Source organism: Myotis myotis, unplaced genomic scaffold (assembly GCF_014108235.1).
Source record: "Myotis myotis isolate mMyoMyo1 unplaced genomic scaffold, mMyoMyo1.p scaffold_m19_p_38, whole genome shotgun sequence".
NCBI lineage: Eukaryota > Metazoa > Chordata > Mammalia > Chiroptera > Vespertilionidae > Myotis > Myotis myotis.
In genome coordinates, this window is record NW_023416344.1 from 2,048,098 (window position 1) to 2,075,883 (window position 27,786).

The following is a 27,786-nucleotide window of genomic DNA, read 5'->3' on the forward strand; positions in this document are numbered from 1 at the left end:
TTAAAAGATACTGTCTCCTAGTTAATCTAATTAGTTTGGTGCAAATGAAATAAAACTGAATGTTTCCCCAACTTGCAAAATAATTTTAAGCATCAAGTGACAGAAAAAGTGCGAGTATAGACAGGGCATATTCTGAAAAAGAAAAGAAATGAGATAGAACTCAATAGACTAGATAAGAATACAGGCATCAGTAATTTTGAAGCATCAATAGAAAGTCAGAAACATGGAGTCAACAGATTGAATTTTTGGATTTCAACGATAGAGAATTTAAAATCAGAGGTTAACTGTTTAGGTCAAGGTGCATAATGTCAGCATGTAATGCTTTAAAATTGTCGCAATGATTCGTGTAAAAAGAAATAAAATGACAAAAGTGATGAAAAGTAGAAGGAAATACAGACAAAAATGTATGATCCTATTGTAAACATGTTTTTAAAAAGAAAAACACCAACACAAAAGGCATAAAACAGAATATGATTATATTTAATGCACAAGTTTGATACAACCAAAAAGTAAAACAGCAGAGTAAAATAGTAACAAAAAACATGGTATATCATTTGCAATGCATGAGAAATGGTTAACATCTTTAGTTATAAACAAGCTCTTAAAATCCAGTGACACTATAATAATGCAAGGAAGCTGGAAAAATGAAATGAAAAAGTACAAGTGATGATTAAGCAGTGAGCATATATGATTTTGCGGAGCAGTGATGAAGAATAACTTCTCTGCAGTGTCAGTGAGCAGAATAAAGACAATGACACCTAATAGTCTACAGCTTTGAACAGTGTTGTGCAGTTTGAAGTCTCAAACAGGGGGAGGCAGAATAAAGAGAAGGACCTAGATTAGAATGAGGGGAAAGCTAATTTCTGAGTCTATATATAAATTGAGTATTTTTAGCCAGAGTAATTCCAATTCGTTGGAATTTTTTTCAACAAGTTAGTTGAATAAATTCAAAAGGAATAATATAAAAGCATGTTTAATGCAGAGAAGATGTGTGGCCAGTGTAAGCGCCTAAAACACTACTTGTCTACAATGTCTGAGCAGCACCACAAGGGTGCGCACTAACTCTATTAGTAGATGATAGCGTAGGGAGTACAGTCGGTTTGTACTGTGATCCGTATATATGGGGCCTGGTGGGTACCCGAAACATTGAGGGGACACTTTACTTTTGAGTATACCTGAAACTAATACAAAGTAATATTGAATGTAATCTAATTCAAAAATAAAAAGACATTAGATGACATGGGGCAGGGTAAAATTAAAAGGGAAACAAAGGTACATGAAGTAATAGCTACATACTTAACAAATTTCTATGTTGCCTAAAATCTAAAATAAAAGACTATTTTTAATGAATACATTTTAAATCTACGCTATGATTATAAGTAAAATAGAAATATATGGGAGCCCTGGAGGAGGCCTCGCAACGGCACGTCCAGGGCTTCGGGATTAAGGTCTCCAGCTTGCCATCTCCTGGTGCCAGTCCCACAGCAACAAGGACAACAGTCAACATGCTGCTTACAGTTCTCGCCATCACCCGCTGGGTCACGTTGGACACGAGGGCTCACTCCTGTCAGGCTGGCAGGGAGTGTCCATGGCCACGCCCAAGAGGCACCTCTGGGCCGCTCTGGAGCCTGGCTGGCGGGCGTTTCAGATGGTGGCAGAAGCAAGTCTGTTCCGGCATCCCCTGGGGCCACGGGAGGACAGGAGAACAGGTTAGAAACTCAGTGGCATCGCATCACAGAGCAGTTCAAACTGTGATCCACAGTGTGTCTTACATGCATGTCTCCGGGACGCTCCTGGGCCAGGGATGGAAGTGGGGCACACTGCGTGAGGACTCGAGGCGGTGGTGCCATCCTCGGGAACCATCATCTCCTGAGGGGAGAAAAACACTGTAAGCCAAGGCGCACACCTCCTCTTCGGGAACATGACCTTTTTGAGCTATTTGCTCCCAAATTCTCAGCAGGGCTGGAAATCCCCAGGTGCCCAAGGTTTTTCTAAGCCCAGTTAGAGCCTCACCCTAAAACAGCACTTCTTGTCCCAGAACCTCTTACCGGTGGTTCAGTTGAGCCTCAGGGAACAAGGTGATCCATTGAAAGACAAAGGCTCCTGATGTTGGTTGTCCTCACTTGTCACAAATTCACTTTCCTTTCCTCCTTTTCACTCCTGCAAAGTGGACAACAGAGCCAAGTTTAGATACAAATTAGATAGCAGGACACAAAGTAGAATAAATTTGTGATGGTCAGGGATGTTGAATGGGGCTAACCAACATATATGACTGAACAGACTAACTATTCTTCACTCTCTCACCTCTCCCAAGCCCTTTTAGCACAAATAGAGAATATTGAATGCTCTTCTGCAAATTCTGAATGTAAATTCATAAAGGCCTACTTGAAATCCTTCTGACACTCAACTACAATAAAAAAAAAATAGTCCAATCTCTAATTACTCCCACCCTTTCAATAGTTGCAACGAATACTCTTGCCCGGTCAACACATACCTGCAGTCTCGTCGTCTCCCTTCTTCTCTCCTTGGGTAATCGATTCTCCTCCTTCCTCCTCCTCACATGGTACAGCTCTGTGCTGCATTAGTCTTTAAGTCTCATGCTGTCTTGATCTCTTAAAAGCATTAATCAGGCCCAATGGCAATACAAGGCCGGACCCACAGACACACATGCCCAAGATGTTGATAGGCAAGATGGACGACAGGCACAAATTAGCTGTGCCTTTAAAATTCCTGTTGTTGAAATGTTCCTTTTGAAATACCTTTAAAAAATTTGAATCCAAAGTAGAAGCAGTCCTTCCATTCACATGTTTGTACACTGAGATTTTGCCATAGTCGTCCAGACAACTTTCTCTTCCATACTCAGTCACTTTAGATTGTCATGTAGCAACATACAAATACATGGATGAGCAATGCCTTATTGTTTAACTAGCACATGCACAAAAATTCCAAAATGTGTCGAAGCCATCACCGGGATAGTGACACTGATGGTGAATCATTGCCCTTACCTTTTCTGGTATATGAACTAGAGGCACATGGACACACCTCTTGTCAATATACATTTGTTGATCTTTGTTCAAAAATGACAATTTTAAGTATCAATTTAAAACACACATCCACATAAGAATGTTTTATCAGTGGTTAGATCATATTCATTTAAGTAAGCTATAATCATTACAATATTTTTCACTAATGTGTATTTCAGTTGTTCAATGTTTCTTTCAATTTATAATGTACCTTCAACTTTGTAAATTTGATTTGGAACAGATAAAATCACAGCAGTCACTTTTACGCATTCAATTTTGATTGTCATTGCCAAACTGCTGTTCAGAGATGATCTATACTTTAATCAATACTGGATTGGACCACCTTTCTAAGAAACTTTCATAATGTACATTACAGGCAACTGAGATACAATACACTTTCAACATTAATCATGACATTCAAATGTAACAATTCACCAGAAAAAATTTTAAAAAGGTCTCAGAGAATTAAAATATTCATAACTAGTGAAATTCTCTCATACAGATGCATATAGATGAAAACATTGATAGAGAGTTGCTTAATTATCTCATACAAAATTAACACATTTACATGTAACATGAGGCTGGCTTTCATAAGTGTAAGAATACAATAACTTTCATAGCAAAATGAAAATCAAGAAGCTAATAAATGAGAAAAAAAGCATTATCAGACCAAAACCCTAAAACTAATGTTACATATGTGTTAATATTTATCTAGCCTAGCAACATAGCAATTCCTTTAGCAATGTGCGTTGCTGCCATGTTTGATCACATCACTGAGAATATCTGAATGTGACAAAGGGACAGTTCTTGTCACATATCTTTCTCCCTGAAGCTTCACAATACAAGTCTGGTTTGTCACTGCCGTTATCCATACCCGGTGTAGCCTTTCCTTACACATGAGAGCCTAATAAGATGAAGATATGTAGGCCATCTTGGGATTCCTCTCCCAGGAACTCACTGAACACCAGAATGCTAGCACAGCCTAGGAAGCAGATATTCACTAACCACCTATTACATTGCCAAAACATACCAGAAGCCAACTTACGCTAGTTTGCAATGAAGTATTTACAAAATTTTGCGAATCTCCCTGTGCATCTAGAAAAACTAGATGTTTAAAATGATGTGTATTTATATATATATGCCTGCTATTTACAAAATTGTCCTGACTGTGGCTGTGTAATTCCTATAAAATACATTTCCCATGATTAAAATACATAATGCCCTATCAGCTACACAACCACAAAGTGAGGACTGAGGTCTTTGATGTAGAATAAACACTAAACAATGCCTTATTTCAAAAAGTGTAGGGCCACTCCCTTTTACCCGCCCCCTAGCAAATCCACAGAGCAAGGATATATACATAGCCTAAGCAACCACCACACAACCCAAGAATATAAAAGCATGGAATTGTACAATGAATTATTTACAAGAGTATACATTGAGAGAATATATACATCTGGAAAGACTAGATGTTAGAAATTAAAGTGTATCTGCCTGTTATTTACAAAGTTGTCTTGAATACTGTCATGCGACCAAGGGAACACATACACAACTATGTATAGTTCCAAGAGGTAGTATAAAATCCGTTCAACGAAGCAACTAATACCTTCAATGTTAAAGAGAGAGAGAAAAACACAGAAGAATGAGTAGGCAGAGTACAGAGGATTTAGGGTAAGAAAATAACCCAAATATCAAGATAGATATATGTCAATGTCAAAGTCACCTTATGGATGTAAAAGGCATGAGATTACCCTATGTGTTGGGTTGATTATTGCATGTGTGTGGGGGACTGAGGTATATGGGAAATCTTTGTACCTTCCCCTCAATTTGCTATGAATTTTAAACACCTTTCCAAAAAAAATCTTAATAAAAAAATAGGAACATATTGGGAAATTTGGCACATCCAAAAAACACCAAATTCACACTGTATCTTAAGTTTTAAATTTATACTTGTTAGGATGGCCAGACTATTCTTCCATGTTGGGGGAAATGAATTATCTTGTACATTTAATTTTATTGCCGTGTTATTATTGAAAGACAATGGTAGGAACAAATATACAATAAAATATTTACAGGATTATATACTTAGAGATTCTGTAAATGTTCTTTAGAAAAAAGAATTCCATCCTGAACCTCAGTACATCTGGGAAAATAATATATAACAACATGGCCCTTAAATTGAGGTATTTTTCTATAAAATGACAATTTCATGGTTACTATCTACTTTTACATCTAAATAAAAATGTGAGGTAAAAATACTTTCCACTTATTTCACTTAGCATCCTATTCTCAAGGTCCATCCATGTTGTTGGGAAGTGGGTGGAGAGGTAGTCGAGGAAAATGGGGGCCAAATCGATGGTGATGGGAGAGGATTTGACTGTGGGTGGTCTACATGCAATGCAATAGACAGAGTCCATGTCATAGACATAAACCAGAAAGACATGAAGAGAGTATTAGAGATGAGTTCAGAAACATCCACTACCCCTGTTCAACATTCAGAAAAAAAAGTCTAATTATACAAATAGGTTGTGATATTAGAAAGTATATCAGCAATGAACAGGCGTTTTAAAGATAAATACTGTTTGAAGATTAAAATAGGCAGGACTGGTGAACCATTTCAACAAGCAAAAAAAAGCATATGTGCTATAATTTCAGGTGAAATAGATTTAAAGTTTTTAAAATGACAAATCTCGGCACATGTACAAGAGTATATGGTAGAAAAACAAAGATCTGGTCAGATTAATCACCCCCATTCACCCCAAGTGATATCCAACACTAGGGGGTGAAGTAACACTTCTATTGGTAACAAACATTTTTTAACCCTAGTTCAACATTAACATATGTACTGTGTGTGTGCGTGTGTGTGCGCGCGCGGGGGCACGTGGAAACAGGGTATTTCTACAAACCTAGGAGTGAAGATGTGGTAAGGAACTTGTCTATTATACATACAGCAGTCAGATACCTCCCTGCTCGGCTCCAGAACTTAACATTCAAAAACTAGATTGGTAGAAAAAAAAACACACATTTACACATTAATGACAATGATTTCTACACCTTAACAAAGAATACCTACTAAAAAAAAAATACAACACAAAGGCAATAACCCCCCCCAACAATACATGTCGACTAGACATAGTATAGCAATTTAATTGCCAAAACAGAAGTCACGTGTGTCTATCAATGCAGATGTTATAAAACAAAACATTTGTCCACCATATAGCTAGCAGCGTCACAGTATCTTCCATTGTTTGTCCTATGACTTTAAAAAAGTTCTGTACACTAATATACACATATGTACATGTATATATGTGTATATGTATACACACATATGAATATGTAAACAATCATTATATTTAAAGAACTAAAAGTTTAAAGCAAAAAGATATATACAATAATCTAAAAACAAGACATGCAAATATAAAACTTCCTATTGCTTTAAAAAACGTGTAACTGTATACTATATACATATAATACAAACACATTCTTTTGTCAGCCCACATATAATGAACTTGGGTTTAATATATTCCATTGCTAACGTCCCACATCAAACATAAATCACCTATACAACTAGAAATAAGTTCTAAAAACAATTCACTATTATGTCAATTTCCACCAGCAAATGAACTTTTCTAAACTATGCTGTTTTATACCACTTGTAGAGATTTCTCCAAGTTATGCAAAAAAAAAAAACCCGTCCTATTTGTATATAAATGTCTGAAAACCATCAATGAAAGCAGACCTACAGTTGCAATGAAATTTCCAGCATGATGATGTAATGAAACAGAGATCATTACACTATGCTCACCCCGAGGACAACATGAAAATGGAGCCTAATGATGCAGGGAACACAGAGAGGCTACATCTAACATCTCTTTGGTAAACAAAAATGCTTCTATCCCATTAAGTTGATCATATTTATAACAAATTTACAATGACATATATACATGTTGAAAATTGCATGTTAGGCATTAATAACATTGTTTATAACAAAATGTTATCATAAATAAATTAATAATGAGGCCATTTAATAATGCAACTGGCAAAACGAAAAATTTACAAACTAAAGGTAGACGTGTGAGCATGGAGGTAAGCCATCCCTGTAAGATGGCTTTGGTAACATGGCGCAACAGTCCTAATATATATATATATAAACAGCAATAACACTTGGTAATAAGCAAAGAGCAACATATACATTTCAAAATAAAGACCATTTACAGGAATATCTACACCCACAGAGCAGCCTTTCATGTCTGTGATAGCTGTGTACAAAACCTCCCTCCCCCAGTCCCACAGCAATCGTCCATTCTAATGGTTTAATATGTACATCTTTCAGAGGTATTCTGACAGTTCTATTTTCATCATCATGTATTAAAATACTTCTATACACGTAACCAAACTCCTTGTTATAATAATTACAATACATTAGGAAATGGCGCAAAGCAACTATATTTGGCTTTTTTATACACATGGATATCTAATGCCTTGCTATTTCCTTTCCTGCTATCCCTGAGCACACAAACAACGAGTCCAGCATTGTGTATAGCTTTAAAAAACTCTATATACAGAAGACAATTTTACTAAATGTATTAGAAACTTCCCTAGGAAACCAGCTTGAATATCACAGCAACCGTTACAAAAATATCCAAAAATAACAGATTTGTTTACAAATGGAGGCCTCTGTGCTTGAGTTTATATTCCAAGGAAGTTAACGTAAACAAAGAATAAAAACAAGAAAATGAAACCATTATATGTTGAATTTCATTCTCTTGGTCTCCTCACATCAACAACAGTTCATTAACATTCATCAGTCACTGAGTATTTTCTATTTACATTTTAACAACATTGTCCATACCAATGTCCATCAATTGTTCAGCTTTATGTGGGCAATAAAGTACTTAGCAGGGTTAGATTCTGAGTTGTTTTTAAAATGTGAATTGGAGAAAACTGGAGACCTGTGCATCAGGCATCTATACAAGAGTCTCAGATACACAGCTTTCAATGGTAGACCTTCTGAAGGTGAGTTGAGACTCCCCATCACAAAATATTTTCTCCAATGAAATGTAAGACCGATGGTCAAAACAGTATCAATCTGTGTTTCTTGTCTTTGTGGCTGGTAAAGCTTCTAGGTCAATTAGAATGTGCTCTGTGTCCTTCCTCTCCAGATTCCTGCGGGGTTGGCTGTGTCTACGTGATGTTGTCCTTCACATACCTTTGTGGGGAGGAATACGGGATGAGGATGCTGTCCCTATATGCTTTTGGCCCAGGCATCAATGCGTATTAGGTTGGGAGAATGGCTCTTGATCTGGCCAAAGACCCCTTCAGTTTGCATGAGGGTGAGATGCCCACAGGAGTCCCTAGCTCAGGCAGGGCAGTTCCTCAGGCTGGGATCTCTGGCTCATCCATTGTACATCATCCTGGCTTTCAGTAACACTGTTTCTTGCTGTAAAAACTTCTGGAGATTATTAGGGGGACCAGGGGGTTTGAGTGAACGAACATCCCAGATTTTGAGAATCCAAATCTTCAGAGGTGGCAAGTGGAAGATGACCGGTTTTCAGAGTGGCAAAAGATGCTGGAAATACCAGTCTATGGAATCTTTCCCCTCCTTCTGATTATTGCTTATTTATAATACTGTTGGAACACGATGTGGTTCATTATGTCAGAGAGAATCTGAAGACAGAAGTAAGGCGACGGCTGGAAGTTTAAAAAAGTTAAAAGAGGTCAAACTGCCGATTGGAAAGGTAGGTGCGGAGCAGCCATCTAACGGAGCCTGAACAGCAATCACCTGGCTATGCAGGTTCTTACTTTTGGCAAGATACCCTTGTCCATTGTTCTCAGGCCCCAACTGAGTTCAATGCCTGCCCCTTGGTCACCCCCTCGTTGGCAGCAGCTTTCTACAATTCTCTAAAATTCAGGCAAAGTATCATGCAGTGGTTCTGAAGTGATGTTTACGATGGCATGGAGTGACTTCACATGGTCACTGGCCAGAATCTTCTTGGAGTGATCCAGGCATGGTCTTGTCATTTTAAAAACAACTGCTCCACGAGTTCTCTTTAACAGCAAGTTGTAGAAGATGCTATATACATTACAAAAGCTAAACAATGATACATGTATTTACATAATTTTATGTGGCTACGTCCGTGGTTACCACTAATAAGTAAACAGTTGTATACTCTCAATAACAATGAACTCTTGATCTCTAAGAGGTTGCACAAGAGATTCGTTCAAATGTTCACCTGCTTTTTTTTTTTTTTAAACAGGTAAGTTTTATTCTCTAGTGAGCTAGACTGAAACAGACGGATGACTTTACAAAAACCCTTTTCCTTTCCACAGAAGCCAAATTGAAATGTTAGTATCCCTCTGGCTGATGGACAGGCAAGTTGAATTTAAGATGGTGTCACCCAATTCTCTGCACGCAGCAGAGGCACAATCAAATGCCGTTATGTCCGGACTGTATTAAAGAGTTTAGATTTAAAGTGGAAGCTAAATTTTTCCTAAAACTTACGTTTTCTTTTATTTCTTTATGAATATATTTTACCCAATAACTGACAACATACCCAATATGACGTACAATCTATCCTCCAGATTCATAGTAAATGCCAATTAATTACATGAGGTCTTGGAGCGAGAAGAGTATTGACTTTAAGGCCAATGAGTTAATATTTTTCTCTCCATGAAACAATCAGAAAAGTCAATCCATTCTTTCATGTAAACATTTTACCAAACTTTACCATGTTGCGATCTAAGACAAAAATATTGCTCAGTGAGTTGTGTTTGATTTTCAGTTTCCTCATTGTGATTCGTATTTTAGGGGGATGGGAAATTTTAAATATTCCTTTGGCCTCACTAGGACCTTAACTGACTAGTTTGAGAAACACCCAGTCCATTCAGTCATGCTCACCAGAGAGTTACACATTAAGCAAAAGATAATTAGAAAAATACGACACATTTTTGCCATCCTACAAAAATAAAAAAATTTGTATCATTGCCATAACTTATCCTCATAGAAATCATCAGTTTTTAAAAAATCCTGTGGGATTTCTCCCTATCTTCAGTCCAAGCCACAGAAAAGAGGTCTCCTTGTTTCAAATTTAGGTCCTTTTACAAGTCACAATTTTGTGAGTCTTCCATGATTGCTCATTTGAGTCCAAACCACAGAAAAGAGGTCTTCTTGTTTCACATTTAGGTCCCTTTCCTTTATAGGTCACATTTTTTAAGTCTTCCACGATTGCTCATTGTACTGAGTCCAAACCACAGAAGAGAGGTCTCCTTGTTTCAAGGTTGAGGTCCTTCATGTCACAATTTTTAAAAACCCTCCATGATTGCTCATTTGAGTCCAACCACAGAAGAGAGGTCTCCCTGCTCCCATCGGAGTCCCTTCCTAAGTCACACTTTCCTAAAACAACAGGATTGCTCACTTTGTATTCGGTCCAAGCCACAGAAGAGGTCTCTTTGTTTCTAGTCTGGGTTCCTTCTTCAGTCCCTGCAAAGTCTCTCTACATCCATACTCCTCAGCACCTCCCAGTACAGAGAAACCCCGACTAAAGTGGCAACATGTCAAAGTTTGCCACTAACAGTGAACAGTCCATTGTAACACTATTCCCATTTAGAAGCATATTTACAAAAGTCCAATATCAATACCAAATATTGCCACCAGGATATTTACAGCCAAGCTATTAAATACATATTGAAATTTGCCACTAGAAAATAGCATCACCCATTACCTCATTGGTATTGCCAGTTTATGGCCATTTTAAATGATGCAGGAGTGGATGCTTACAATACAACAACCATATGCAAAGTAATAAAGTTGTGCACAGTTCAGTAACCAACACAGAACACAAACTGGATAAAACACTCCCCCAAAGTGGAAGCATCTGGCAAAAATTACCATGTCTATGAGATAAACATGCTATTGAGAATACTACTGTTTTCTGGAAACTTTACTGTTCAGTTTCATCCAAATTGAGGTCAATATTTGGGTAGTTGATTCATTATTAGAGACATTATCAAAATTAATTTGCTTCCTCCAATCAGGTACCTAAATTTAAATTTATTTTGGCAATTTGTTCCGATAAAAGGGTTTCCAATTCTCAAATTTCCGAGTGTCCGGCCAATTACAAATTTGGATCCTAACTGATTATGTTTCAAGAAAAAAAGCAACCAATTTCTTAGTCAATTTTAAATGTGCCACAATGAATCCCATATAGATTAGCAGTTGTACAACAGTGCTGTCAGATAATGCCTATTGAATTCTGAATCAAACCCAGCTATTTGTTCTCTGTGTGGTGCCTGAACAGGGCATGTCACCTTCTCCGCCCTATACCTACTGAATCAGCCACAGACAAACTGTACAAGCCCGTGGACTGATTCTCATGTGCACTAAGGTTGGAGACAAGCCTGGTCTCATCTCAGCTGGCTGCAGATGCAAACCCCTTCACCTTCTACTAACCCAGCCACACCGTCACCTCAGGAAAGGATCTGGGAGCTCCCCCATCCCGGCTGGCTGAGAACGAGGCCCTGAATCAAACACTGGCAGGTCAGTGGTTCCTCCAACTCCTAACCTCCCAACACAGCCTCTTCTGATGTTCAAAGACTCACAAAGGAAGTCTCCCTTCACACCTGATAGATTCCCTTTAAACCCTCCCTTTTCCTTCCTCCCTGCACTCCCCTCCCCCACCACTCATTCCCTCTCCATCTCGGCCTTCCCAGTGCTGTGTAGGGATTCTCTCTAGGCCTCGTGCCCCTCAAGAACGGATGGATGTTCTGGATGGTTCTCAGCCAGCATGACCAGTGTCCTTTCAGCAGTCAGGACCACCCTAGCTGGCACCCAACGTCCAAGGTCAAAAGACCGTTAACTCCCTCCTTTCCTTTCTCACTCAACTGATGTTCCCACTGTAATTCAGTTAGTAGAAAGGGCATCTTACTTCTCTCAATTCTCTAAGAGAAACCAAGCATGTCTCTGAGGTAGTAAATATAAAAAAAAAAATCTGGTAGGACAACTGGAACTAAACAAGGTAAAGAACTGTGAAAATACTTGTCTAACTTACTTTACAAAGAATGTAATTAATTGGAACCCCAACAGCTTTCCACTAAAAGCTGTTCACTCGCCACACTATCCACACCCACACTATTTACACACACTCACACACATGCATTAACAAATTAAGGTGACTATTTAAGGATAAGGTCTTAATACATTCAACTGTCCATGGTAACTTTTTATACAGGTTTTCCTAAATACCTGTTTAATTACTATTCAACCCTCACAAGAGCTACTACAAGCGAAGCACAAGCACTTAGCCATAGAACGTCAATCTCAGGTCATAAGATCCATTACTCACACAAGACAGATGGTGCAGATGTGAAAGAATGACGTGAAGACCCCGAAGAATGCATGGCATTTTGGCAAAACCGTTCCTCTCCTGGGCTCAGATTCACCCACTGCTAACGCCTATTACGGCCCCTTGAATCTGAGCCAACAACTGAATCTCCATCTACATCTTGCCAAGATGCAAAAGGTGGTGACTTACTAAGAAAAGAATGAAAGGGCTCCCTCTGAGTGTAGGTGGAAAAAGTAAACTCATCTCAGACAAAAGCAAGGTGTCAACCAACTGGCACTTTCTGGCTCCTGTGCTAACTGGAGCTGCTCCAAGGGGCTGGGGCCACGGGCTCAGGAAGCTCTGGTCCAAGGTGGGAACCAGTGAGGCTGTCATGAGGGTATCACTTGAAATGCATGATGGGAAATTCCAAAGTGAGACGGCAGATGTGGTGGGTGGGGATGAGAGCCCACGGCGCCCTCCTCTCTCTGACTAGCCTGCCATGTTGATGGGAAGCCTGGTGAAATGTACAGCCTACAAACGGATGTTAAAGAAATGTGCGGCCCACGTGCGTGGATGGACACTTTGGCTGGACTTCAGAGTATTCGGGTGACCTTCACGTCATTCACTTCAGACAACATAGCTCATCATGAGTCAAGCCCACGTCTTACCAACAGCAAGTGCACCTGGTTGAAGGCTATGCCTGTGGACTGTACATTTCTACCATCAGGAAGGCCCTGGCCTACAAGAGTGAGTGACTGACTCATCAGCCATCTTTGACAGCAATTTCATTCAAGTGACACCTGGGGATCAAAGACCACGAAACACCCAGAAATCTGTTGGAATCAAGTTGAGACCTTTGGTGTCTTACAAGAAAATATCTTAGAATCCACTTCCCCAAGCCAACTGTCCCAACTGAAAAGTGGAACACCAAATATCACCAGACAGATAACTTCCTCTCCTCCACTAACGTGTTGTAATCCAATGTAGGAACCTAGGCTACAGGAAGAAAATCTGAAGTATTCCAAAGTGTAAAAAAAAATCAAGGTGGAAAGGTCGTTGAGAATGGTCAAGAAAGTCAGTCAGATCGAACAGATGAAATCCACTCTCCCTGACACAAGAAATCCAATGCTATGGGAACGCCACCCACATGTCACCGTGAGGCCAGAGCACAAGCTCCTTTCCTGATGTCACCAAATTACTCATATTGGGAACCCTGTATTTTACCTTTATTCTTGCTAAGTGATAAGGATGCTGCAGAAAGATTAAGATAAAGAAGCTATAATCAAAGAAGCTGCATTAAGGTAAAGATGCTACATAAAGACAAATATGCTGCAATCAGATCGAGACGCTACATAAAGACTAAGAAGCTGCAATGATATAAAGAGGCTACATAATGACAAAGATGCTGCAATAAGATAAAATGCTACACAAAGATGCTGCAATCAGATTGAGATGCTACATAAAGATTAAGAAGCTGCAATAAGATAAAGATGCTACATAATGACCAAGATGCCGAAATCAGGTAGAGAAGCTCACCAAGTTGCTGAATGACAAAGATGCTACTGAAGGCAGGAGCCATGGGGCACAGCTATGTCCTTTAGCTAAAGACTGAAGTCACGTAAGGCTTCTTCCACTACAACTTGAGAATTAAATGGCAGCCACACCTGATGTCCCTCCTGACTGCCCAGCGCCTGTTGTCAGAGCCTGACTTCCTGAAGGCATTCATTCACCCACGCTCACTCCAGAATCGGTGTCCTGGGACTGATGTCAAATGCTGCTGCTCTGCGCTAAGCAAGCCGCGTCCTCTCACTGCCCTGTGACCTCAAGCAGGACTTCCGGGCTACAATGGCTACAGTGTCCCTGCAGGCACCACAGCTCGGCCCTGTCTGGGAGCAGGGGGCTCCTTTTAGAGATCAAGCATGGAGTTGGGTGGGACAGGCCTGGATTGTCATCACATGTTTCCACTGTGGGGGAGTCACTGAAGGTTTGTAAGGGCTGTACCGTTAACATTAGAAAACTAGTTAATGCCACACATTTCTTGAACATTTACTGTGTAAGACCTTAAACCTAGGGCAGCGATTTTCAACCTTTCTCATTTCATAGCACGTAAGCCAATTAGTAAAATTCAGTGGGCCACCAAAATATACAATTTTTGCCAATTTGACCTAAAGATAAGTATAATTTTGATTAATTCATACTGAACAGCCATTGTTGCGTGGATTCTAATAATTTTCTATTTGATGGTTTAAGGGAGGGCGAGTTACATGCTTTAAAAATTTCAGAGCACATGGGTTGAAAATCGCTGATCTAGGTTACAGACAAGATCAATTGTCCTCAAACAGGAGCTGTGTCCATGGCAAGGCATGTTCCATACAGCCGGCATGTTGGTCAACGTGAGGCCTTCACCTAGCCACCACTAGATACCGAGAACGCGGGTGTCGACGTTCCATCCCAGGCGGGTGGGCAGTCTCCATGCCTGGCATCCGCTCCCTCCACACGTGTGCCTGTCGGGGTCCGTGGGTGTGCCTCCTTTGTTGCCTCCAACAGCACAAATATGTACAGAAGAGAAAAGGATGCGCTTGAAATGCGTGTGAAGGTTGTACGGAAAGATGTTTCTGAGGAACGAACGTGTGTTAACTGCCATGGAAAGTATGCTAAGTTGTCATGTCAAGCCAACACTTCCTGTTGACCAGGTGTGCTAGGTGTGTGTGAGGCGCATGACTAGATTTCAGTGACACATCCAAGCTCATGTTTTGAGATCATGAAGTTCAGACAAGGTCCTGTGTCATCATGAACCTAGCCATGGCCTTTGCAATGCACGCGGGCGTTTCTGTGCGCGGTTACTTTACCTGGAGGGGCGGGTCTGTCCGAAGGGCAGGTGTGGCAGTGCTGGCTCAGCAGGACACGAGTCGCATCCCTCCTGTCCAGGTGTCACTGTGGGGCAGAAAGGGACTTTGTGAGCCGGGACAGGTTGTATTGTGCCACCCACCCACCCCCATCATGCCTTGTCCACTGGCTTCATACAACTCAAATCCTCAGCATTACTGCCGGGTGCCAGGCCCAAGGTAAGTAGGCGGCAACTATGACTAAGACGACACCTGGCAATGTATCAATGGGTGATAGCCTTGCAAACCTCACGATTCAGCAGCAACTATAATGAACTATAATGACCTACTTGATGAAAGCAATAAAGTTTTATTGAAAATGAACACAAGCCCTTGCCCAGAGCTTGAAGCATTGTGGGGCTGTGATATCCTTTTATTAAAAAAAAATCAGTTAGCCGAAACCGGTTTGGCTCAGTGGATAGAGCGTCAGTCTGTGCACTGAAAGGTCCCAGGTTCGATTCCGGTCAAGGGCATGTACCTGGGTTGCGGGCACATCCCCAGTAGGAGATGTGCAGGAGGCGGCTGATCGATGTTTCTCTCTCATCGATGTTTCTAACTCTCTATCCCTCTCCCTTCCTCCCTTCCTCTCTGTAAAAAAATCAATAAAATATATTCAAAAAAATAAAAATAAATCAGTTAATTAAACAAAGAATACCCAAAAAACAAAGCCTTAAGGCAGACTCCTACTTGAATCTATGGCAACACCCTGTACTCCCAAGTGTCGTGTGCCTTTACAGACGCTTTACAGACGAAGACCCTCCCAGCAGCAGGGTTCTGGCTGGCATCTCAAGATGTCTGCCTCCAGTAGCTGTGTGACCAAAACCTAAAGGCCCCCTGCCTGCAGACTCCCTGCAGTCAGATGTCCTGAATTCGCACAAATAATCCTCCGGTATTCCCAGAGCAGAGCACCCAGAAAACGGGTCCTGATATACCACAGTTACGTCGTATCAGGGCTGTGCTCTCTCGGCTGCTGAGGGAAGGAAGCCAGGCTGTGTGCTGCTTACCTGGCAGGCCATCCGCAGGCCCTGCAGCTCCCCTTCGTCTTGTGTGAAAAGGCGATGGAGGCCAACAAGCCTGTGCTGGAAAAAACAGACATACAGTCAGCCCAGTCCCGCGTTGCTGAATTAATCCCATTCACCAGTTACACATCGAGGGTCCCTGGTTTCCTAACTGCAGTCTAAGCCCAGATTCCTCCCTGTCCCCTTTGTAAGTAATTACACGTCCGTAACTGCATAGTCTGACACTGGTTCCTTCTTAGCTCTTTTCCTCACACCTCTGGGCTCCATCATCAAACCCAACTGACACACTGGACGTAGTGCCCACTGTCCTTTAGGGTCTGAGGAGCACCACGTCCCTCTAATACAGTGGGTTCTCAACCTTCCTAATGCTGCGACCCTTTAATACAGTTCCTCACGTTGTGGTGACCCCCAATTTCATTGTTACAAATGGAACATAATTAAAGCATAGTGATGAATCACAAAAACAATATGTAATTATGCGTTTTCCAATGGTCTTAGGGGTTGTGACCCACAGGTTGAAAACCGCTGCTCTAACAGGAGCCCCTGCCCCCTACCCAGCCTGCCCAAAGCTGAAGTGTGAGTCCTTACCTGTGGGCAGGAAGTGGTGGTCACTCCCAGATCATGGCCACTGGTCACAGGCAGAGCCCTGGATAAGCAGACCAGGGCGGGCTTCCTGTTCCTCAGGCGTGATCCCCGTCAGCTTCCTCTCTCCGTGGCCTCACAAGCCCTCAGCCCATCCCAGCCCTGCAGGTATGTAGGGCCCAACAGGTACAGAGACCGTGTGCCTGTCAGCTCACCACCTAAACGCATGCGTGTGGAGGCTGTTACAATCGCCAAGGCACAGCGCGAAGGTTAGAACGCAACACCATGTCCTGAGAGCAAGGCCCCGAGTGCATGGCTCAGCAGGCCTCACCTCGCCCCACAGGATAAATCCAACAGGAGAGAAGGCCCGTGTCACTCTGACCTCAACAAACCAACGGAAGGAATGCACACAGCCCTCAGTGTGTTGCTCTATCGTTTATTAGTGACTATCAGTGCGGCAGGACAGCTCACAAACACGCTACAGTTTCACGAGACACAGTGCAGAGAGAGACTAAGGACAACAGTAGCCTAGGGTCTTGGTGGACGCATTCCTGGGGGCGGTGGACCTGGAAGATAAACAAGACCGCATGAGACAATCATCAGGGGCGCACCTGGAATCCAGGGGCCTCTGAGCCAACTCACCTCTGATCCCGGGGGGCGGGGGCCTCATTCCTGGAGGAGGCATGCCGATCGGGGTCCCTCGAGTAGGGGGAAGCCCAATGGGTGGGCCCATGGGTGGTCTCATACCCGGTGGAGGAGCCATAATGCCTAGGACAGGAAAACAGCAGGAATGACCAACAAATTCAAAATATATGAACCGACAAAGCTGCAACCAACGCGGCCGAGACGCCATCCGCCACTCAGACACCCTGAAGCCTTGCCCCTGGACGCCAGGAGGCGAAGATGGGCATCTGTCCCCGGTTCCTGTCCATGATGCTCTGCTGCCAGACCTACCCCCATCAATTCCTTACCTGGAGGGGGGGTGGCCCGGCCCACAGGGGTGGGGGGTGTCCCCCGCCCCGGGGGGTACTGAGTCGGGGCTCCAGCAATGCTGGCCGTGGCCGCTACCGCGGCAGCCGCAACAGTGCCTCGTCCCTGTGGAGTCATCACCTGGAGAGGACGCCAGAGACACCCGGTCATGCCCGTCCTCCCTCGTTCAGACAGAAGATCAATGGGGGTGATGAGCATTTGATGTCTTGACACCCACAGCCCTTCGTGCAAGTCCCATTCACAGGTTAGAACACTGCTCCAGCGCCAGTACCTCCTCCATCGCACATGCCCCCTACCGCACAGGCCCTGTGGCAGCTCCGCACTGTGGCTGCCCTGTCTGAGCTCACGCCCACTCCTCTGGCTCTGGGCACAGCCCCCAGAGCATCAGACTTCTTGTTTCCTCACCTGCTGGGAGGGTCCCCCTACCCCTCGGACAGGGCCTGCTAGTCCCGCAGGAGCCTGTGGAATAGGAACGCCAGCTGGGACGCCTCTGCCAGCCGCCCTGCCAACCCCAGGGCCTCCTGCAGCCCCGGCCAGGGGGACGCGAGCGATGCCAGTCTGAAACCAGGAATAGCTTGAAGTCAAAGGACCACCAGCGCGACGCCATCCTCCTATTTCCCACCCTCAGTCTCCTGTCCTGTTAAAGGACACCACAGGCACCTGCAGCTTAGCTGCTAATTCATCAAAAGTTGCTATTTTATGGGGCTGCCCAAGACAGCAAACAAAAGCCCCCTTATCTATGGGGCACCCAGCACAGTTCCGTGTTCACCACCAGGCGTGCAGTCAGATTGGGGCACGTGGGCCTAGGACCCCCGGTGCCTGCTGTGCTCGGTAGAGCAGCGCCCCCTGTGCTGTCCCCACCCCGCCCCCATCCCTGTCTGCTTGCCCTGCTCTGTCCTTACGTCTTTGGGGGGAGGCCCCTCCACAGTCATGGACACCAGGTTCTCCCCGCGCAGCAGCACGAGGCCCAGCACCCGCTTCTCTTCTCGCTCGGGCTGCTTGGCGTTCTTTGGCCTGTAAACCGGAGTCTGTCTCAGTCACCCCGGGACCGAGCGCGCTCTCAAAAGGAGAACTAACCAAGGAAACAACACGCAGACCCTTCTCTGTGGAAGAGACGCAACTGACTGGCTAAGACCATCAGGCAATGAAAGCCTCACTGTGTGACCACGGGAAGCTCTTAAAATCACGTTTAACTGAACGTCGTAGGTAACCACGAAGGAAGGGGACAGTAATCAGCACCAACAGAGAAAGAGGAGGTTGATTAACCACGTGACATCCTGGCCTCCCCTTTCCCACCAAGGGCCATGGAAATGGGTGCCAGTGACCTCTCCTGTCAGCAGCAGGACTGCAGGGTGAGGAAGCAGGACCCGTGCTCCTACGGGAGAGGCCACCAGGCCCCTCCCACGGAGCAGAGGAGGCTGGACAGACAGTGGCCTCCACAGGACTCACTGTGGGTGGGTGGTCCCTGTTCTGAGCAGAGTGGACAGACAGTGTCTGGCTGGTGTGCCTCCCTGGCTGAGGTCCACCCGACCCTGGAGGTCAGGGCGAGCGGGGGGCACCTGATCAATGATGATCAGGGAGGTTTCTTCCTATTTCTCCCCCTTCTCTCTGACAGCAACGCAACACTGAAGAGACCCCGTGAGAACGCGGCCTTACTTGATCTTGCGGAACTCGTCGCAGTCGCAGAGGATCAGGTTCATGTGCTTGTCGAAGGCCTTGAAGGTGCCGATGAAGATGCGGCCGTCCTGCAGGATGCAGCGCATGCGGTAGTCGATGTGCTGCAGCATCTTGCTGCTCTTGCCCACCGTCTGCGGGGACAGGGGTTCTCTTGTCCACAGCTGCCTCCCTCCTTCCTGAGTCTCCCCTGTTCCCTCCTTCCTGTGTCTCCCCTGGCCTTCCCCATGTGGCCTGGGCCCCTCTTGCTGAGGACCCTCCTCCCAGAACCTGCCTGTGCCCTGCCCCAACCTGACCCCCCCCCCCCATGGACTCCCATCCTGTCTAACCCCCAGCCTGGTTCCTCACTCTCCTCCCAGGGCCTTTCCTCCTGCAGCTTTGCACCCGGTCACAGCACCCTCCTGTGTCGCGAGGCACTGCCACCCCCACCCCATCTCTTGGGTTCCCTTAAGGCCGTGGTTGTCAATCTATGGGTTTTTGACCCCTTTGGGGGTCAAAGGGCCCTTTCACAGATGTCGCCTTAAGACCATCGGAAAACACATCTATAATTACGTATTATTTTAGTGATTAATCACTCTGCTTTCATTATGTTCAATTTGTAACAATGAAGTTGGGGGTCACCACCACATGAGGAACTGGATTAAAGGGTCGCAGCGTGAGGAAGGTTGAGAACCGCTGCCTTAAGGCCATCCTCGTGGCCTGTGATTACAGCTCCTTTCCCAGAGGTTTCTGAGTCGCCCTCTGAGATCTTACTAATATGCCAGCACCTTCTGTGGCCCTTTGGGGAGGCCCCCCCATCTCTCTAGATAGACCCTCTCACTGTTACAGTCTAGCAGCAGCTGCCCAGGCTCTGGCTGACCTTCGCGGTGCCCTCCCCAGCCCACGCCCCTGCCCGTGCCAGGCTCACCATGGCTGCGGTGCCACCACGTCCACGTGCACAGGAAAGTGTGGGATCTGAGACCTAAGGGGAGGCTACAGACAAAGGGGTGACGCGGGCTCTGCTACGCACAAGCAAGCTGGCAGGAGCTCCGGCAGAGGGGGCGCCTGCAGAGGAAAGCGGGGTCGAGCTGCCGCCATCCATTCGGCTCGGAAATCACTGGAAAAGGCACCCCTCAAACACCTCACAGCCCCAGGCTCCCAGCAAACCCCATTTCCTGTTTACCCTCAATACGCTGCGTGGGCCTGAGTTTACATATGATCCCTACAGCCCTTACCTGCCACTGAGCCTGGTCACTGCCGCCCCCTCATCTCTTCACCCCCCACCCCCGCATCCACTCTTCACCCTGCAGCTGCCCAGGGTCCCAATGAAGCCTTTAGCTCTTTCTGCAGCTACTGTCTTGCTCTCCTTACAAGTGCTTTGTGCTCTGGCCCCAAGTTCATGCCTAGTCATCTCACCTTAACAGTCTGATACCAAATTGCTCATAAAATTCCTTCCTCCAGAACCTTGCTTCCCCTGCAAGGCATCACACTTCCACCCTGTCCACACGGCTCCAACACCTTTATTTCTAGCATCTACACCCCACTTAATTCTAGCTTCTCTCCCATCACCCAGGTATGCCCTGAGACAAGCATGATTGTATGTTCCCATGTCTGATGTGCAATATTTAAAAAAAAAAATTATGTAAAGATAGTTACTGACCCAAACCCACGTGAGTACATTGTAGGTGACTAGTGAGAGGATTCTCTATAAAAGCGCCAGCTATCTCCTCTTTCTCTAATGGGAGGACTGGAAGTTTAAGCATAGTTCTCTCCTGACCCTAAATTTAGGTCCCATAATTGTCAACACCTCCTGAGAAGACATCGCTGTGCACCAGGACCCACTTGATGTCAATGGTGAAGGGGAACAAATGCCTGTGGAACAAGAGGCCAGGTTCCATGGCGTCACCTCGCGCTGCACCAGCTGTGGGTGCTCTTCCCATCACAGGGCACCTCCCCAATCTTGCACTCAGGTCCCTGGTCTAACACCTGGCACCCTCGCAAGTTCTCAAACTTCTGGGAAAGTGTGGACTTAGTAAACTGCATGAGAAACAAAAGCTTCTGCAAGTCACAGAATGGCCTGGTTTTGCCAAGACACATTCCTTCCTGCTCATCTGAACTGGCAAAAAAAGACCCTCACCATGAATGTGCAAAAAAAGTTTAGCAAGTAAATAAATAGAAAACTTTTCCCTGCAGAGAAACTCCAGGTAAAACTACAGAGCTTCCTTTTTTGGCTGTTTTATTAGTCAAGTAGAGTAAGATTCCGAAGTGGTCCTGCTATCAGCTTTCGTTCTGATGGCCAGAGACTGTCATCCTAACACTACACCCTGCACTGCCCGCCAGACTTCACCCTCATTTAAGATGCCAATGAATCTGAAAAATACAGAACCAAGGCTCTAGCATAGCAAAGTAGGAAAATAACGAAATGTACAGCAGGGTGGACTATCATTTATTTACTATAAATGATAATCATGCAAGCGATGTAAAAAATGATCATTCATGACATACATGTCAGTGAAATAAATAGAAAATAAATTAAGTTTTAAGAGCATGATCCCACCCCTACCTACATTTTCAAAACAAAATCAAGTGGGAAAAATAAATTCCAACCTCGTGCTGTTTGGTGGGCATGAAGTTGGGGGTTTACTTTTCCATTTTATTGGCTATCACTCACATGCTTTAGATTAATAATGCGGAAGTAAGTATGATCACCGTTCACATGCAGAGCTGACTTTAATGCAGGCCCTGACCCTGAACCCGAAGCCCCACCCTGCTGGCTTAATGCCCCTTCTCTAACGTCCCCACCAGCCTCTCCTTCTCTGCCTCCCCTCCTGCCATGGTTGCCAAGGCAACCAGACCACATGCAAGCACATGGGTGTGGCCCAGTCAGGAACGTGGACTGACAGGCAGGCAAGCTGCTTATCTCAAGGCCCCTGCTCGGCCTGCAGGCGTCAGGGTCTGATGGACACGATCTATGTAGGAGCTGCCTGTCTCCCTGACCAGGAGGCAGGAAACCCTGTCTAACTGCTTGTGGGCATGGCAGACCCCGTGCTCTGGGACGGGGACAGAACCAGCCCTGTCTGGTGGGCTCTGTGGCCGCAGTGTATGTGGACACCACTGCAGACCGCGGGCAGGCAACTTCACAGGCTCGGGCATCTAAAATACTGTCTCCTTGGCTTACAACTGGAAATGTACCCATAATCAGGCTTTGTAATTGGAGTTGAGAAATAATATTTAAAAACAGAAAAAGGAATTGTGAAAGAAAACTCACCTGTAACCCCCTTCATCTGTTTCTAAAAAGCACATATTAAACCCTTTGCATTGAGGTAATTCCAATCTTAAATCAAAGTCACAAAGGAAAAACAAAGCATTAAATCAGAATTAAAACATGGAATGGATTTTTCCTAAAAATACAAGCAACCAACAGAAAGAGACATACAGCAAATAAACGGACAGCACATGGCATCATGGGAAATGTCTTTATTACATGTCGCTGATGGGAGTACATGGGTGCGAACACAAAGGGGAGGCGGGCAACCCGAAAGGCGGGGCACCTGCTGCACCTGCTAATGAATGTGCTCCTCCGCAGACCCTGCGCACGTGCCTTAGCCATGCGCCTTCTCCCTCCCTGTGCCGTCTGCACACGCACCCGCAGTGGCTGTTTAACGCAGAGCAAGGCCCTGCTCTATGCAAACTGCCAGCTGGAACGGAGGGTTCTAGAACATTCATTAGCAGCTACTCAGCGGGTGTCTGTGCGCTCTCCTGTCAAGGTCACGTGCAAGTGGAGACGCCCCTATGAGCAGAGGCCGAGGGAGGGCCTTCCTGCTCCTGAGAGCCCCGCCCAGTGACACCCCCAGGCCCGCCCATGGCCCCGGTGCCGCACGGGCCTCGCGGCTCAAACCTGCTCTGCGCTCTGGCGGGCGGTGGGCGCGGGCTCTAGCCGCCCCGGGGCGTCTCGGCCAGAAAGGCCTGGCGCAGCTCCGCCTGGAAGTCCAGGAAGTCCACCAGGGGCGCGGGCTGCCGCGGGGACGGGCGCGGGTTCAGCGGGCACCTGCGGGCACAGTGAGCACAGTCAGCGGGCGGCCCAGCCCTTCCCCGGGGGCGTGGCCTCGTGGGCGTGGCCGTGGAGAGAGCGGTGCCAGCGGCGGGGGCGTGGCCAGGGGCAGGGCCCCTCCCCCCTGCGAGGAAGGCGGGGCTCACACTCCCAGCACAGGGGGCGCTGCGGGGCTGGGGGTGCCTGACTCCGGGTCTGGGGGAGGAGGGCGGGGCTCACTCCCTGCTCAGGGGGCGCTGCGGGGCTGGGGGTGCCTGACTCCGGGTCTGGGGGGGGGAGGAGGGGAAGTGGCGCGGGGACAGGGGGACTCACACGCGCGCGCCCAGGGAGGCCGTCCTGCGCCGCTTCACCTGCACCGCCGCCTCGGGCGCCTGCTGCTCGGGCCGTCGCTGGGGCAGGCGGTCCCTGCGGGGGACAGGGGGGCGTTAGCTGCGCTGGGCCCTGGGCCCTGGAGCTACGGGCCGGGTCTCGCCCTCCCACAAGGCGCCTTCCCGCGGGGACCTGGGGGTCAGAAAGTGAAGCACAAGCGGGAGGACACCGCCCTCGCCACCCCATGACAGCCCGCGCGCTCCGCAGACAGAGCCTCGGCCCGGGCACTGCCACGTGGACGGGAAGTGGCCTGAAAAACGTCCCTAATAGACAAGGGGCTTCGTTAGGGGAGAAAAGGCATCCATTTTAAGTGAAAAGCCCGGGGCGCCCCCTGCCAGGACGAACCGGAACAAAGGGAGGCGGGAGCCACGGCCGCCATCTTAGGGCCTCGCCGCCTCCAGCTCACAAAATGGCCGCCCAACATGGCCGCCGGGGAAGCGGCTCAAAATGGCCGCCCGAAGATGGCGCCGGCTCACAAAATGGCCGCCGCGGGCGCCAAACCCGCCACGTGGCCCTTCCTGTGGGCAGGCTCAGGGCCCGTCGGAATCTAACTTTTGAAAACCGCTGGCTCGGGGCGGACAGAAGAAAGCGCTTCGGGAGGCGGAGCTTCCCCACCCGAGCCCTGAGCTGACGCCCTCGCGGACAAAGGGGCGCCATCCCCCCCCAGCCTGTCCTGCGGGTGAAGCTTTGTTCTGACCAAGGAGACCCTCCCCGCGACTTTCGCGTCTGGTGCGCGGCTACGAAAAGCCTCTGCTCCCCCGTCAAGGCGGGGCGGCGGGAGCCCACCCTCCAGGGACGGGCACACCCGTGGGCAGCCGCCCTCCCGCGGACCAGGGAGGCGCTCAGCCCTGTCCTCGGGGAAAACCGCCCATGGACCTGCAGGCCGCCCCGCGCACCTGGGCGCCGGCAGTGGGGGCCTCGGGCGCACCCCACAAGCGCCCCCAGGGCGGAAATGCATCCTTGGCCGGCCCCACACCGCAGCTGTAATACAACTAATTAATAAAAACACCAGGATGCCCTCTCGCCAACCCCCACACTCGCAAAATGTGTGAATTTGGGAAAAGTGAAGTGTGTTCTGCCCGCACGTTGACGATCTTCCTTTCCTGCATCGCACCCCCAGAAACCAACATTTCTCAGAATTAGGCATTTAAGGCGGGAAATGCTGTTTTAGACACACAATGCAGTTTATTTCCCAATAAATTTAAAAAAAAACCTGCCAATACACAGCAGATTAAGATCCCACAATAGCTTTCCTAATTAATGTTTAACAAACCATAATATTTTCCTCATTATATCCTCAAAACCCACCGCCCCCCCCCAAAAAAATCAGTAAAATCCAACTGCTGAAATCTCAATAAAAACCTGCAAACTGCAAGCGAAGGACACTGGGTGCGAACCCGCCCGCAGCTTTTCCCACAAACGTGAGAAAACCCGTTGGCTCGCCCAGAACAAAACCCCGCGCGGAGGATTCTGGGGGCCGGCCCGAGGCCCAGGACAAAGAACGGGCTCCCCTGCGCGGCCCCGACGTGGCGGGGACAAAGGAGCCTCGACGTCGAGGCCCAAAGAAAGGGTCAAATAATGTGTCAAATCGCCCAAAGGCACCAGCTCGCCTCCGCGGGCTCCCCGGCCCCGCCCAGCGCGGCCCCCCGAAGCCCCGCCCCGCCACGTCCGCACGGTCCTCGGGGGCCGCCACCCGGGGCTCCTGGCGGGCGGGCGACCAGGGCCCTCCCCGCGCCACGTCTCCCGCGAAGCCAACTCGCAGGTGGGAGGCGGGGCCGTGCTTGACATAATAAATGGGCGCCGTCCTTGCGTCGCCAGCCCGGGCCCGCCACCCCTCCTCCCCGAGGACAAAGCGCCCAGAACAAAGCCCGCCCCGGGCGGACGCCGTTTCTGAGTGAAATTCCTTCCCAGCCCCGCACAACCAGATGTCCTGGGGGCGAGGGATGAGGGGAAAAAGGGGGGGCCACACCTAAATCCTGGAAAAAAAACCTTTAAGAGCCCCCCAATATCCTTTCAAAGGACCTCTCCTGGCGCCCGCCCCCCACTGCAAGAATGATGCATCGCAGACGTTAATTTACAAAAAAGCCCCAGGTACCCCCACCGACCCGGGCCGTTCCCCCTGCTTTTCAGCTTCTCCCCTCGGCTATCCCCTTGATCCCCGACCCCCCTTAAGACACCCCTCTGGAAAGGTGACGTCATGCACGGACTCCCCGAGGACCGAGCACCGCTCCCGACTCCCAGGGGTGCCTCCGTGTGGAACCCCAAACCTGGAAAGGGGAAAGTGTTATAGGAGGAGCCGCTACAAGGAAGGCTGTTGGATCCGCTCTGCAGAGAGAGAACAATTAGTTAGGGCGCTCAGCATGCACTCCAAGGGCAAACCTGCAAAAATGAAAAAAAAGAACTTTCTGGGGAGTCAGAAAACCGGCTGCCTTACCTTCCTCGCTCTTCTGGGTGCTCGTCCAGGCGGGCAGCGCACGCAGGGGTCGCCCCTGCACAAAGCGCCCGCCTCCTCGCCCTCCACATTGTGCGGCGGGGAGGGGCTGCCGCGTGGCAGAGGCCGCGCCAGCCCGCCTGCATCCTGCCGCCTCCCTCCCGCGACTGCGCGGCTGCAGCCGAAGGCAGCGGCTTTAAAGAGGCGATGGGCGTGGCTGCGCGCCGCGCCGGGCGGAGCCTGCGCAGAAGCCCTCCCTGAAGCCCGCCCACTGCAGTGCGATGCGCCTGCGCAGGGCCGCACCCTCTGCCACTGCGGCACTTTGGAGAGGGGGGCATCAGCCCGCCCCCGAGGGCCCGCCCCCTCGGCTCTGCGCAGGCGCCGGGCTCCGCACCTCCCCCACTGCGGCACTGGGAGCGGTGGGCGGCGGTCCCCCTGCCTTTGGCGCCTGCGCCCTGCACGCCCCGCGCCACTGCGGCAGCGGCCATCTTTGAGGCGCTGCACAAAGGCTGAGAGGCGCCACCCAAGTCCGCGCACCCAGCCCGCCTTCGGGCGCCTTATACCCAAAGCCTTTGTCCCCGAAGCGGCAAAGACTAACCAGGGATCGCATCCCCGAAACACTGGGCACGTTCTCGCGATGCCAGGAGCCAGCTCTGCACACCGAGCCCCCAATTGTACACCGAGTCCCTATTTGCACACCGAGTGCCCAATCGTACACCGAGTCCCCAATCGCACACCGAATCGCTATTCGCACACCGAGTCCCTATTTGCACACCGAGACCCTATTCGCACATGGACTCCCCAAACGCACACTGAGTCGCCATTCGCACAGCGAGTCCGCAATCGCACACCGAGTCCCTATTCGCACACCGAGTAGCCATTCGCACACCGAGTCCCTATTTGCACACCGAGTAGCCATTCGCACACCGAGTCCCTATTCGCACACCGAGTCCCTATTTGCACACCGAGTAGCCATTCGCACACCGAGTCCCTATTCGCACACCGAGTCGCTATCCCTCCACCGCAGGGACCATGCGACGGAGGATCCAGGAGCCAAATATAAGCACGGGAACCCTTTCCCACGGTTGCGGCCGCCCCTTCTGCGCAAGGGGGGCACCAGTTCGCCACGACACACAGAATGTCCCCCCGGGTCCCCGACAATCGGACCTTCTCTCCAAGTGACGTCAGCGCAAGGCGGGCGGGCGGCCATCCCGCCACCGCAGCCACCGCCTTGGCAACCCCCGGACCGCAATCGCACCGCCGCCACCATCGCCACCGCGGCCCCAGCACCGAGCGCCTCCGCCATGGCGCCGCAGCCCCGGATCCCCTGGATCCCCTGGCCAACCCCGCGGACCCCATCGCCACGCCGCCTCCTCCGCGGGGCGCTCAGTCGGCCGCCGCCGCTCGCACCTGGGCCTCGCCCGCCGAGGGGCTCGCCGACCCTCCGAGCGCCGCTGTGGCTG

General features: G+C 48.2%; 2 protein-coding genes and 2 non-coding genes across 4 annotated transcripts; all 4 read right to left on the reverse strand.

Moving 5' to 3' along the window:
• Positions 1 to 459: 459 nt before the first annotated feature.
• Positions 460 to 23,504, reverse strand: SNRPN (small nuclear ribonucleoprotein polypeptide N). Its single transcript, XM_036303886.1, has 14 exons — positions 23,371 to 23,504; positions 22,741 to 22,806; positions 20,401 to 20,537; positions 19,476 to 19,627; positions 18,722 to 18,833; positions 18,225 to 18,377; positions 17,801 to 17,939; positions 17,472 to 17,597; positions 16,836 to 17,395; positions 16,233 to 16,307; positions 2,495 to 15,277; positions 2,049 to 2,160; positions 1,773 to 1,869; positions 460 to 1,681 (listed from the first exon to the last, which is right to left on the reverse strand). Exons 3-9 carry the CDS (start codon positions 20,401 to 20,403, stop codon positions 17,358 to 17,360), a joined length of 723 nt encoding a protein of 240 aa, XP_036159779.1. The 5' UTR covers positions 20,404 to 20,537; positions 22,741 to 22,806; positions 23,371 to 23,504; the 3' UTR covers positions 460 to 1,681; positions 1,773 to 1,869; positions 2,049 to 2,160; positions 2,495 to 15,277; positions 16,233 to 16,307; positions 16,836 to 17,357.
• On the reverse strand, positions 12,932 to 12,997 carry LOC118653221. Its single transcript, XR_004966812.1, has one exon. It is a non-coding gene; the product is annotated as a small nucleolar RNA SNORD64 (small nucleolar RNA).
• Positions 15,068 to 15,140, reverse strand: LOC118653222. Its single transcript, XR_004966813.1, has one exon. It is a non-coding gene; the product is annotated as a small nucleolar RNA SNORD107 (small nucleolar RNA).
• Positions 22,935 to 27,681, reverse strand: SNURF (SNRPN upstream reading frame). Its single transcript, XM_036303887.1, has 3 exons — positions 26,327 to 27,681; positions 23,836 to 23,928; positions 22,935 to 23,520 (listed from the first exon to the last, which is right to left on the reverse strand). The coding sequence occupies exons 1-3, from the start codon at positions 26,809 to 26,811 to the stop codon at positions 23,406 to 23,408; spliced, it is 693 nt and encodes a 230-aa protein (XP_036159780.1). The 5' UTR covers positions 26,812 to 27,681; the 3' UTR covers positions 22,935 to 23,405.
• Positions 27,682 to 27,786: the final 105 nt, after the last annotated feature.

Bases quoted from the DNA above. Each gene is read 5' to 3' on its own strand.
- SNURF (XM_036303887.1), bottom strand. From the start codon at position 26,811: ATGGCCGCTGCCGCAGTGGCGCGGGGCGTGCAGGGCGCAGGCGCCAAA. The intron at 23,929-26,326 runs GTAAGGCAGCCG...TGTCCCCCGCAG, and splicing joins CACCCAGAAGAGCGAGGAAG to GGACCGCCTGCCCCAGCGAC. The intron at 23,521-23,835 runs GTGAGTCCCCCT...CTGTGCCCGCAG, and splicing joins GCCTCCCTGGGCGCGCGCGT to GTGCCCGCTGAACCCGCGCC.
- SNRPN (XM_036303886.1), bottom strand. The intron at 18,378-18,721 runs GTAAGGACAGAG...TCCTGGTTTCAG, and splicing joins AGGGGCCTCCCCCCAAAGAC to ACTGGCATCGCTCGCGTCCC. The intron at 17,940-18,224 runs GTGAGGAAACAA...CGTCCTCTCCAG, and splicing joins TAGGGGGACCCTCCCAGCAG to GTGATGACTCCACAGGGACG.